Source organism: Pongo abelii, chromosome 7 (genome assembly GCF_028885655.2).
Source record: "Pongo abelii isolate AG06213 chromosome 7, NHGRI_mPonAbe1-v2.0_pri, whole genome shotgun sequence".
NCBI classification, from domain to species: Eukaryota; Metazoa; Chordata; class Mammalia; order Primates; family Hominidae; genus Pongo; species Pongo abelii.
The window spans coordinates 88,739,981-88,752,601 of record NC_071992.2 but is presented as its reverse complement, the minus strand read 5'-3'; the positions used below and the strand labels follow the sequence as shown (position 1 = coordinate 88,752,601).

Genomic DNA, 12,621 nt, shown 5'->3' with positions numbered 1-12,621 from the left:
CGGCTCACTGCAGCCTCTTTCTCCTGGGTCCAGACAATTCTCCTGCATCAGCCTTCCAAATAGCTGGGATTATAGGCACTTGCCATCATGCCTGGCTAATTTTTTTTTTTTTTTTTAATGTTTGTATTTTTAGTAAGACAGGGTTTCACCATGTTGGCCAACCTGGCCTTGAACTCCTGACCTCAAGTGATTCACCTGCCTTGGCCTCCCAAATTGCTGAGATTACAGGTAGTGAGCTACTCCACCCGGCCTCAGTAATCCTTATTATTTTGTAATGCTACAGAAGTGATGGTAATCTCCCTTTTTAATTATTTCATTTCTTTTTTTTTTTTTTTTTCAATGTTTGATGCCTTTATTTCATTCAATGGTGGAAGCTGGCAGAGGCAAAAATAAATAAGACCAAAAAAATTGTGAAAGCAATTTACATCTCAGTAAGGATGTGATCCTAAATAAATGTAATGTGCAAACCATCATAGTAGCTACAGTATAAACTAAATACTTTCTGTAGCAACCTGACTAGGTTGTTCTAGAACATTTTATGTTGGGGGCATTTTAAGTACATTTGGTAGTAAATACCTTAAAAATAATGTTTCCTACAGATAAAATTATAAATACTGTTAACTGTCTTAAATGTCTTCTTAAATATAGCTTATACTATTCTAAGTCTCTAAAATACAAATCTAATATTCTTTATTTGTGATACTAGATTCAAGAATATAGCCACTATATTTAAAGATAGTCTCAGATTTATACATCAAATTTTAAAGGTTTATAAAAACTATTGGTTTATAAAAGACACAATAAAACTATTGTGTCTTCTCCTCTTCTTTTCTTTTTTGAAAATACCCGTCTCAGAGAAGGACTCGTATTTTTTTCTTGATCAGTCTTACTTTTGGTTTATCGTTTTATTAGTCTTATTAGAGAACCAACTTTTGGCTTTTCTAACTTTATTGTACTTTGTTTTGTATTTCCTTTTTGCTTTTTATTCTTCCATTTTCTCTGGGTTTGTTTTGCTGATATGTTTGGGACTTCTTGAGGTGGATGTTTAGCTCATTACTTTTTTGCCCTCCTGTAAGCTGTTAACGGCTATGCATTTTCTTCTAGACCCTGCTTTTGCTGTGTCCTTCAAGTTTTGATATATTTCCATCGATTATTTAAAATATTTTCTAGTTTTCACTGGAATTTCTTCTTTTGCCTATAGGTAATTTGGAATTACATTGTTTATAAAATTTTTAATTTTTAATTTTAATTTTTTTAGAGATGTGGTCTTGCTCTGTTGCCTAGGGTGCAGTGTGGTGATATGATCACAGTTCACTGCAGCCCTGAATTCCTGGGCTCAAGCAATCTTCCCATCTCAGTCTCCCAAGTAGCTGGGACTACAGCCATGCACCATCATGCCTAGCTAATTAAAATTTTTTTTTGTAAAAATGGGGTCTCACTATATTGCCCAGGCTGGTCTCAAACTCCTGGCCTCAAACAATCCTCCTAGTGTTGGGATTATGGGTATAAGCCACCACACCTGACCAGAATTACATTGTTTAATTTCCAAAGTTGTGGTTAACTATTTAACTATTTCTTCAATCACTTACTGAGACCATTGTGTAAAAAGAAATTCAACTATAGTTGTGTATTTTCTATTTCTCCTTGTAATTCTATCCTTTTTTGCTATTTACTTTACTTTTTATAGTTGTATGGTTGATGTGTATTTAAGTACATGTATAAATTGCTCACAGAAGATAACTGTAGAATAGTTCTAATGATAAAAATCTTTTTTTTGAGCAATTATGATGGATTAAATGCTGTGGTTTACATATATTATCTTGTTTAATTTTCAAAGCAACATTGTGCAGTAGTTGGTATTACCCCCGGCTTTACTGATGAAAAACCTGAGGCTTAGAGATATTAAATAATTTGTACCAGTTCATACAGCTAGGAAATAATAGAGTTGAGTTTCATATCCCAATCTGACTTGGAAGTCTTTTTTTTTTTTTTTTTTTTTTTTTTTAAAGACGGAGTATCGCTCTGTGGCCCCAGGTTGGAGTGCAGTGGCGCAATTGTGGCTCATTGCAACCTCCACTTACCGGGTTCAAGCGATTCTCTTGCCTCAGCCTCCTGAGTAGCTAGGACTACAGGTGCGTTCCATCACATCTGGCTAATTTTTGTATTTTTAGTAGAGACAGGGTTTCACCATATTGGCCAGGCTGGTCTCAAACTCCTGACATTGTGATCCTCCTGCCTTGGCCTCCCAAAGTGGGATTACAGGTGTGAGCCACTGCGCCTGGCCAGAAGCCTTTGTTTTTAATCATAATGTTGTAGCAACACTTGTATATTAATTCTCTTCAGGAACTATTTAATATGAATCTTTGTAAACTTGAATGTTTACATACTGTTGCAATTTGAACATTATTTTAAATGGCACCAATATGAATTTTAGCCTTTTCAGTTTATTAATTGAAATATAAAAATGCTAAAATGTAGTCATAACCAACATGGACGCTATTAAAATGTAAATTTTATTTTTCTGCTTATATAAATAATATAAATTTAGTGTTTAAAAAATCAAATAGCATATAAATGTATATGGAAGTAAAAATTCTATAAAAATCTACCATCCTGAGATAATCCTCCATTGATATTTTAAGGACCATTTTTTCATATTTTTTTCATGTACATATATAACATTACATAAATGTTATCTTAGTTGCCATTTTTATTTTGGACTGAACTTTATGTTTTCAAATGCTAGAGAGTTGAATTGCTTTATGATGTAAGGACTTCCTGTTTAAATTTATCATAAATTTATTTCTTTAATCTTATCAGGTGAAGGTAGGCAATGAAGTTGCTACAGGAACAGGACCTAATAAAAAGATAGCCAAAAAAAATGCTGCAGAAGCAATGCTATTACAACTTGGTTACAAAGCATCCACTAATCTTCAGGATCAACTTGAGAAGGTAAGAGTTAAGTTTACATGTATGTATCCTATCTGTCATAATATCAAAGTGATTAATAAATTTTGATCTTAACTGGTATTAAAGTAAATGTCAATTTTAACTTTTCTGAGGCAATACAAAGACGATCCAAGCACAAAATAACATATACTTATGGAGTAAGATGAGATATTAATGAGTATTTATAATCTTATGATTAGAAAATACAAAAAGTTTGTTGTATGGTTGTACATATTTTATGTAATACCAATTTAACATTTTTAACTTGTTGACTGGTTGTTTTTGCCATATAGTCACAGTCTTGATTTGTGCCTTTTAAGAACACAGGTTGTTAGCCTTTATTTTTGGAATACAGCTGAAAACACTGGAAATAAAAATTCTGACTTATCCCTTTAGGGCAGGAACTGTATTGGACAGACACTCTATAAACCAATTTTTCTATTTACTTTAAATTTAAAGGTGAACTCATAGGGTGTTTATTTTCTGCCAAGACCTGTATTCATGGTCCCCTATTTTTTCTGCAGCAGTTAATGACATCATTAACACCTACATCTGTTACAAGGGAAGCAGAGAACCCTGAATTCAGAACTTGGCAGATAACTTGGCAGAAATTGGCTTATTTCCATTTTGTATTAAGTATCATTTTGTTATCTGTGGATATGTAGACATTATTTCTATCAAACATTTTATTTATGTGAACATTCACAAAACAGGCTTACTAATTACTTTTATCAAAAGTAATATGCTTTAGACCAGGCCATCTTCTCACACAAGAATTCTGTTTCAGAGATATTTTTAGTTTCTACAGGAACACATTTTAAAAGTTTAGAATTAGAAACAAAAATATATAAACACATTTAGATGTACTTTTTTGTTTTCTAGGCAATTCTTTTGAATGATTTTAAAAAATCTTCGTCTGTGTATTATTGCTAGAGATTTCAATTCTGTTTTTATAACCTGGCTAGTCAACACTTTTTCTTCTTTTAAAAGTATGTGTAACATGAAACCTAACATGTGTTCCCAGTTTCTGTAGTCCTTATATTGTATATATGTTGTTTTAACTTAACACATTTATATTGACTTAAAACTTGTGAGTGATCTATAAAAATATGTTAAAATAAATCTCCTCACAGACGTGTATTTGTAAATTAAGTGAAAGCAAACACAACAAAAAACCAGCAATTAATTTCATTAACTTGAAAAACATTTTTTGCATAACCACTGTATAAGTCAGGGTTCTCCAAAGAAACAGAACCATCAATGTGTGTGTGTGTGTGTCTGTCTGTCTGTCTGTCTGTCTGTGTATATATATTAAGGAATTGGCCCATGTGATTGTGGAGGCTTGGCTAGTGTAAAATCTGATGGGACAGGCTGACAGGATGGACACTCAGGAAAGAGTTGAAATTTCAGTCCAAAAACAGTCTACTGGAGAATTCCCACTTGCCCAGGGAGGTCCGCGTTTTGTTCTGTTCAGGCCCTTCAGCTGATTAGATGAGGACTACCCACATTGTGGAGGGTGATCTGCTTTACTCAGAGTTCACCACTTTAAATGTAAATCTCACCCAAAAACACTCTTGCAGAAACACTCAGAATAATGTTTGACCAAATATCTGGGCACTGTGGCCCAGACAAGTTGACGTGTAAAGTTAATCATCACACTCACTAAATGCCAGACACTTAAAATGACTGATTTTAATAAGATGACTGAGACTTGGTCTCTGCACTCAAGGAGCTGATCGTTCTTTAAGTGCAGGGAGTGAGGAATTTTAACCATATAACAAAACTATAGTATCCCAGAACCTAGAGGGCATGAGGATGAACCTGGAAAGTCAGGAAAAGCTGAGGTCACTGTTATTATGCAAAGTAGAAGGTTTGAAGAAACGCTCATTTAATATTTGAACATGAATGTGAATTGAACTGGTTTGCATTCTTCAAAAGATAACTCTAAGTAATGGGGAGCATGGATTTGAGCAGAGCGAAACCAAAGGCAGGAAGGCCAGTCAGGAGGCAACCAGAGTTGTTTAGGTAAGAGATATTGAGGGTCTGAACTGAGACAGTGAAGGTAGAGAGGAGGAAGGGAAAGACTCCAGAGATATTTCAGAAATGTAATGGGTAAGATTTGAATAGTAGATAAGATGCATGCAAAGTACAGGAAAAAAGAGGAGGAAAGACTACCTGCAAAAAGGAATAGAGAATGACTACTAGGTGGTAGTCAGATGCTGCAGAGAGATCAAGTAAGAGAAGGACTGAATATATTGATTTATCCATAAGAAGACTTTTGATGAGTGTGGCAAAAGCAGTATTTAAAACCAGCAAAAAGAGGATTTTTTTGTTTGTTTTTTTGAGACAGAGTCTAGCTCTGTCACCCAGGCTGGAGTGCAGTGGTGCGATCTAGGCTTACTGCAACCTCCGCCTCCCGGGTTCAAGCGATTCTCCCTCCTCGGCCTCCCGAGTAGTTGGTATTACAGCGTGTACCACCATGCCTGGCTGATTTTTTGTATTTTTAGTAAAGAAGCGGTTTCACCTTGTTGGCCGGGCTGGTCTTGCTCTCCTGACCTCAAATGATCCGCCTGCCTTGGCTTCCCGAGGTGCTGGGATTACAGGCATGAGGCATCTCACCTGGTTGGTATTTCTTAATTATTTGGTAGAAGTTACCAGTGAAGGCTTTTGGGCTTAGAATTTTCTCTGTGGAAAGGGCTTTTTAACTACAAATTCAGATTTTAAAAATAAATAGGGTTACTTAGTTTACCTACTTCTGCTTGAATGAACTTTGGTAGTTTTAGTCTTTCAAAGAATTAGTTTATTTCATCTAAGTTGTTGAATTTACTAGTATAAAATTGTTTATAACATTCCCTTTTTCTTTTAATAGTGGCAGAATCTAAATAACATTCCTTTACTCTTTTAGTAGTAGCAGAATCTGTAATGATACTTTCATTTCTGATATTGATCATTTATTTCTTTCCTCTTTTTCTTCTGTTCAGTTTAGCTAGGGGTTTTATAAAATTTTAAGTCTTTTCAAACAATTAGGTTTTACTTGCATTGATTTTTCTCTGTTTTTATATTTTCAGTTTTTTTGATTTCTGCTCTTTATTTTATCCTTCACTTGTTTTTGTTTTTAATTTTTTGTTCTTTTCCAATTTTGTGAGGTAGACGCTTAGGCTATACATCTGAGAACTTTCTTTTTTCTAATATAAGCATTTAATGCTGTGAATTTTTCTTTAAGCACTGATTTAGCTCTGCGCTACACAGTTTTACAAGTTGGGTTTTTCTTTTCTCTCTTTTTTTTTTTTTTTTTTTTTTTACCTCTGGGATACATGCTGTATGGGTTTTTACTTTCATTCAACTCAAAATATGTTCTGATTTCCCTCTTGATTTCTTCTTTCAGGCCCTATATCTGTTATGATTACTTGTTTTGTCCAGTGTTAAAGTTTCCAACTATAAGTTTGGATTTTTCCTACTTCTGCTTCTTACAGTTTTATTAGTTTTTGTTTTATGCATTTTGAAACTTTATTGTTATATACATATACAATTAGTGTTGTGTCTTTGATGACTTGGCCACTTTTATTGGATATTTCCCTTTATTCCTTGTTCTGAAATCTGTTTTGTTTGATATTAATATAGCTACTCCAGTTTTATTTTGACTGGTGTTTGCATGGGATATTTTTTTTCCTGTGTTTACTTTTAACCTATCTTTAAATTGGTTTCTTTTAGAAAGCATATAATTGGGTCTTGTTCTTTAAAATTTAATTTGACAAACTTTGCCCTTTAGTTAGGGTGATTAGACCATTTGCACTTACTGAACTTATTGAAGTTGTTGTATTTAAACACACCATTTTATTAGTTGCCTTTTTTCCCCCCACTTACTCAGTTTACTTTTTTTCTTTTTTGACCTCTATTGTGGTCACATATGTTACTTCTCTAAGTTTCTCTGACCTCCTATTGTGGCTATACATTTTAGTTTTCTATATTTTTCAAACCGTACAATTCATTGTTACTAATTTTGCTTTATATAGTCAGTTATCTTTTTAAGTGATTAAAATCAGCAGAAAATGCCTTTTATATTTACTATCATTTTGATTGTTTTCAATATCCTTCATTTATTTGTGTAGATTCAAATTTCTTTCTGGTATACCCCTTCCTTGCTTGAAGGACTTCCTTTAATATTACTTATTTTAGCAGATCTGTAGGCAATGCATTCTCTCAGCTTTTGTTTGCCAAAAAAGTCTTTATTTCACTTTCATTTTTTTTCTTTATAGGTTTTATTATACACAAAGTGGGGTGGGGGCTCAGACCTTCTTGGCAGCTGCTTTCCTCTGGCAGTCAGGATATTGCCTCAGCTCCTCTTGCTTCCTGTTGGTGCATATGTGTGTTTTCATCCTTTTCTTAACTTGAGGGCCCGCTTGTCCTTGGAGACTCTGAGCAGCTTCATGGCATGCCACTTTAAGGGGGAAGCCCCACACCTCCCAGATGATGTCTTACACAAGCTTTGTGTGCTTGGTGAGGTGTCCAGGGTGGCAGCCCTGCCTCAGCTTGCTCATATTCTTGTTCACCTTGGGCCCTGGTTGAGGCCCATGGGCATGGGGTAATGCAGAACTATGGCTGCTGCTCTTCAGTGACTGCTCTAGCAGAAAATTTCACTTTTTTTTTCTTTTTTAAGCCTCCAATGAATCACCTTCATTTTTGAAAGTTATTTTTTTCTGGATATAGGATTCTGGGTTTCCTGTTTCTTTTAGTACTTTAAAATCTTCCTCTATTGTCTCCTGATAGGCATAATTTTCAATGTAAAGTCTGTTGTAATTCTTACTTGTTCTCGTTGATGTATTTTTTTCCTCTCTCAGCCTTTAATATATTTCTTTTCTTTATTTTCCAACAATTTGGTTGTGGTGTATCTAAGTTTGATTTTTTTTATTTCTTCCTTTCTTTCTCCTCTGCCCCTGTACTCTTTTCCCACCCTTCTTCCTCCCTTCTTCCTATTTTTCTTCCTTCTCCTTTTCCTCCACCTTTTCTTCTTCTCCTTCTTATCCTCTTCCTTCCTTCTTCTCATTTCTTCTCTCGTTTTTTCTTCTCCTCCTTTCTTTCCCCCACTTCCTTCTCCTCTTTCTTCTATCTCCTCTTTATTCCTTCTCCTCTTCCTCCTTCCCTATTGTCCTTCTCTCTTCTTCCCTCTTCCTTCTTCTTCTTCCTCCTCCCTCCTCTTTCTTCTTCCCTTCTCCTTTTCCTTGTCTTCTTTATCCTCCTCCTCTTCCTCTTCCTCTTCCTCCTCCTGCTTCTCTTCCTTCCTCATCCTCATCCTCATCTTTCTCATCCTCCTTGTCTTTATAGGGTTCTCTGAGCATTTTGGATCTGTGATTTGATGTCATGGAATCAGTTATTTTGACAAGTTCTTAGCTATTATCTTTTAAAATATATTTTATTCCTTGTTTTCTCCCTCTTTTCCTTGGAGTTTCCATTTACACATTCGTTAGACCATTGGTATTGTCTTATAGGATTTTCTTTATTAAACAGTTTGAGTAATTTCTGTTGATTTGTCTACAAGTTCAACAATATTTCTTCAGCTGTGTACAGTCTGAATTAATGCATTATTAATAATGACATCAATGTTTTGATCTCTAATATTTTTCGTTTAGGATTTCCTTATGTTTTTGTTCTGTGGTTTCTATTTTTGTGCTGAAATTCCCCATATGCTCATGTATGTTATCTGCTTTTTCCAGTCGGTCTTTCAACCTATGAATCATAGGTGTTATAAAATACCTTTCTGAAAGGTCTAGCATCAGGGTCATCCGTGGGCCCTGTTTTGTTGACTTCCCTATGTTTTGGCAGTGGTTTATTTCTTCTTGCAGTTTTGGGTATCTCATAATTTTTGAATGAGTGTTGGACCTTGCAACAGAAAAAATAGTAGAAGCTAAGTCAAATAGTATTTGTTGAGAAATCAGCATATGTCTCTCTCTCAGACTTTTTGGATCGAGGGTTGCATCAGTCTAGTTATTAACTGAATTCATTTTGGGTTTTGTTATTGCCATAGTCACTGTTAACTACAAATTCCTTCAGTAGTTATATGCTGTTACCTGTGCTTTGTGTAATGTGAGGTTTTGAGAGGATTTTTTCACAATTTCTCTGCTCAGCCCTCGGGTTTAGAGGTCTCTTCTTTGCTGTGTCATGGCATGGGGTTATCTCTCTTCAGGCTCTGTAGTAGACTGCTGCTATTTATTATTTAATCCTGGAATTGTGGTGGGTGTCATAGTTCTTGATTTTTTTGTCCAGCTTCATTTTCTGGCAGATTCTGTGAGCCTGGGTGTCAGAGGTGGATCTTTCTGTTTTTGCTCTCTTCTCTGTGGTAACCAAATTTTGTCTTGGATTTGTGGGCAGTTTGGGCATGAGAGAGTTTCCTGTACATTTCCCAGAATTTGCAGACCTCTGCTTTATACTGCTGTAGTGTCTTACTCTCAAGTAGGTTTTCTTTTTTTTTCCCCCAGGAGCATATAGCTTTTGCTTTTAATCCTTCTTCAGAAGCAGTGAAGCTTTATTGAGCTCTTAGGACCAGAGAATTTCCTGCCTTTGCCCCAAAGGCATATAGAATTTGTTTCTACCCTTCCCTCAGTGGCTTAAATTTTTTGTTTTGTATTGGAGAATGGCCTAGAGAGGTGGCAAGGTTCTGTGCTTGTCCCTCAGTGCAGCCACTAACCAGCTGTATTCCTGCACCAAGTTGGGGTCTCCCTGGTCTGCAGCTGTAGCCCCAGTTGTCCTCCTGAGAATCTAGGGCAGGACAATGGAAAAGAGCTGCTGTCTGGAGCTCCCAGTTTTTCTAAACTATCATGCTAGCTCATACTCAGGCTTTAAGAATTTAACATTTCGTCTACTTTCTTCTTACTTACATCCATGGCAGTCATCTCTGCTATCCCTGCCCTGCCAAGGCTGTTAACATTTTTGTGAGTCCTATCTCTCCCAGAAGGATTTATCACTCACTAGAATTCATTTTGCTTGTTTACCTTGTAATCTCAGGTCTCTAAAGTGTTCAAGAAAAGTTGCAATTGTTTTTTTCAGATTGGCTCTTTGTCACTGTTATGTTTCTAGATTCTAAGGAAAAGTGGAATACTCTCTTCACCTCTTTTTTATATGCCATTCTTGCATCTTGATTTTCTTTGTTCAGATATCTTAGAGTTTTTCTTAATATCTTGGAGTTTGTTGTAAGTCAAGACATGACTACTCTTTTTTTTGTATTTGATCATTATATTCATCAAAGCAGTACTCATACTCAAAGTAATACATATATAAAAAGGCAGAATTTATACAAGATTAATAGTATAAAAACTCAAGGTTTATAATTTAAAATACCAAAATATCCTGTTCGCCTTCCCTGCCACTGGCCATTTCTGCTTCCCCTTTGCCAGAGGCAACCACTTTACCACCTATTGTAACTATTTATTTTATTATTTACCACTATGGGTAGTTTGCGCTATCTCTTGGTTTCTCATGTTTAAATATTATGAGAATATAAAAGTAAAAAAATTAAATGTACTTTCTGCTATGGAAAATGAGGATTTAACTCTGGTACATACTCCACACATACACTTTTCTGCATCTTTCTGTCCCCAAAGTCTTTACCAGTCAAGCACATCATGCAGTTTTTTTCGTTCCTTTCCCAACCTACACCTTACCCAACCCTTAGAGCTCTTTATCCTCCTCTTGTATTGCAGATTGATTGATATACCTGCTGCAGAGCTGCTGTTTAGGTTCTTCTCTTCACCATTATCCTGAAAATTTCTTTGGCCTCTGTCCTTTGTTGAGTTGACTATTTTCTGGACAGTTTCCCTTGTTCTTGGTTTACTTTCTTGTTTTGATGGAGTACATACTTTAGGGCCTTCCCTGTGAAGGATACATGGGAAGTAAACTTTTTTTTGAGATCTTGTGGTCTGAAATTTTTTAATATTTCCCACACACTTGGTAGTTTTTTTCTAAGCTGTAATTCTAAATTGGAAGTAAATTTTCACGGAGTTGGGAAGGCATTACACCCTTGTCTTGTACCTCCCAGCATTGCTGTTAAAATTTCAACACCTGATTCTTCAGCCTGTATATGAAACTTTTACCCTTCTCCTCCCTCTCAATGCTTTTCTGACTATTTTCTCAGGGGTTCTGAGATGTGTGTATTTTATATGTGTATTTGATAAATTGTGTTGGACATTTGAGTTTTAATCTAGAAATTCATATACTTTAAACTGAGAAATTTCTTATATTATTTCTTTAATAATTTCTTTACTTTTATTTTTGCTGTTATTTATTTCTGAGATGCCAATCTTATGGATGGTCTTGTGGTTTTTCTTTTCTCCCCCTATTTCTGTTTTTGTTGTTGTTCTGTTTTCTAGGAAGATTTCCTCAAGTTTGTTTTCTAGTCCCTCTCTGACATTTTCACATCAGCTATTTTATTTTTGATTTCCCAGAGTTCTTCCTCATTCTCAGAATATTCCTTTTAAGGTTTCCTATTCTTGTTTAATGGGTGTAGTATTTCTCTTACGTGCCTGAGGATTTTTTTTTTTTTTTGCATTTTTTTTCTTCTGTTCTCCTCATTATCTTTCTGTTCCTTGTGGTTTGGAACCCTGGATGTGTCTTCTGAGGGGCAAATGAGAAAAGAGGCTTGGAATCTTATTTTTCAGTATGAAACCTTGGAACTCCCATCTCCTTATTTGCAGGGTGACACATGGATTTCACCCTCAACTATGCCTGGTATCCAGAGCCTCTTTGTTTTAGCCTCTCCCAACAGGAAACCCCTATTAGGAAGGGGTAGGCACCTGATTGCATGGGGTCAAAGAGGTGATAGAGAGATTTCATAATACCTTGAAAAAACTTCCAGACAAGTCTTTCTGTTTCAGCCCCTTCCAGGATTCATCTTTAAATGTACCAGGTGTACTCCTAATTCTGGAGGCTTTCTAGGGTTCTGGGTGACACATCACCTTACTGTGAGCTCTTTGTTGGCTTCTTCCTCTGCCGGTTAGGTTTCAGTTACTCACATCTGCTAAGCTAGCTACAACTTGTTCATCTGCTTTCCACTTTCCAGACTTTGACTTACCTCCTGCTGTTGTCTCCTATATTTGTTTGCTATAAAGAACTGCTAGAGATTGGGTAATTTATAAAGGAAGAGGTTTAACTGACTCACAGTTCTGCAGGGCTGGCTGGGGAGGCCTCAGGAAACTTAAAATTGTGCCAAAAGGCACCTCTTCACAGGGCAGCAGGAAAGAGAAATGAATGCCGAGTAAAAGGGGAAACCCCTTATAAAGCCATCAGATCTTGTCAGACTCATTCACCATCAAGAGAGCAACATGAGGGACCCACCCACTTGATTCAGTTATCTCTGTCTTGTTCCACCCTTGACACGTGGGGATTATTACAATTCAAGGTGAGATTTGGGTGGGGACACAGAGCCAAACCATATCATCTCCTTTTATATTTCTTGTTTGTGTCTGAGGGGTACAGTAGAAGAAATACAGAAAGTAAGGATTGGGAGATGAACTGTACTTTGTGCTTGCTGAATTTCTCCTTTTCAAGAGAGAAGTTCTCGTAGTAATTACTTGACCTCATCTCTCCTGACCTCTTCCTCTTACTCTTCAAACAATGATCTTTAAAAGAAAGAAATTTTGAAGTTAGGCATAGCTCTCAGATGAAAATCATATGTTACGTACT

General features: G+C 35.9%; 1 protein-coding gene across 22 annotated transcripts in view; it reads left to right on the top strand.

Moving 5' to 3' along the window:
• Window positions 1-12,621, top strand: part of STAU2 (staufen double-stranded RNA binding protein 2) — a 331,631-nt gene that overhangs the window by 152,367 nt on the left and 166,643 nt on the right. For all 22 annotated transcript variants that reach the window (XM_063726263.1, XM_024250494.3, XM_063726256.1 and 19 more), the window contains 1 exon segment: window positions 2,821-2,952. In XM_063726263.1, the coding sequence (XP_063582333.1) occupies window positions 2,821-2,952 (132 nt within the window).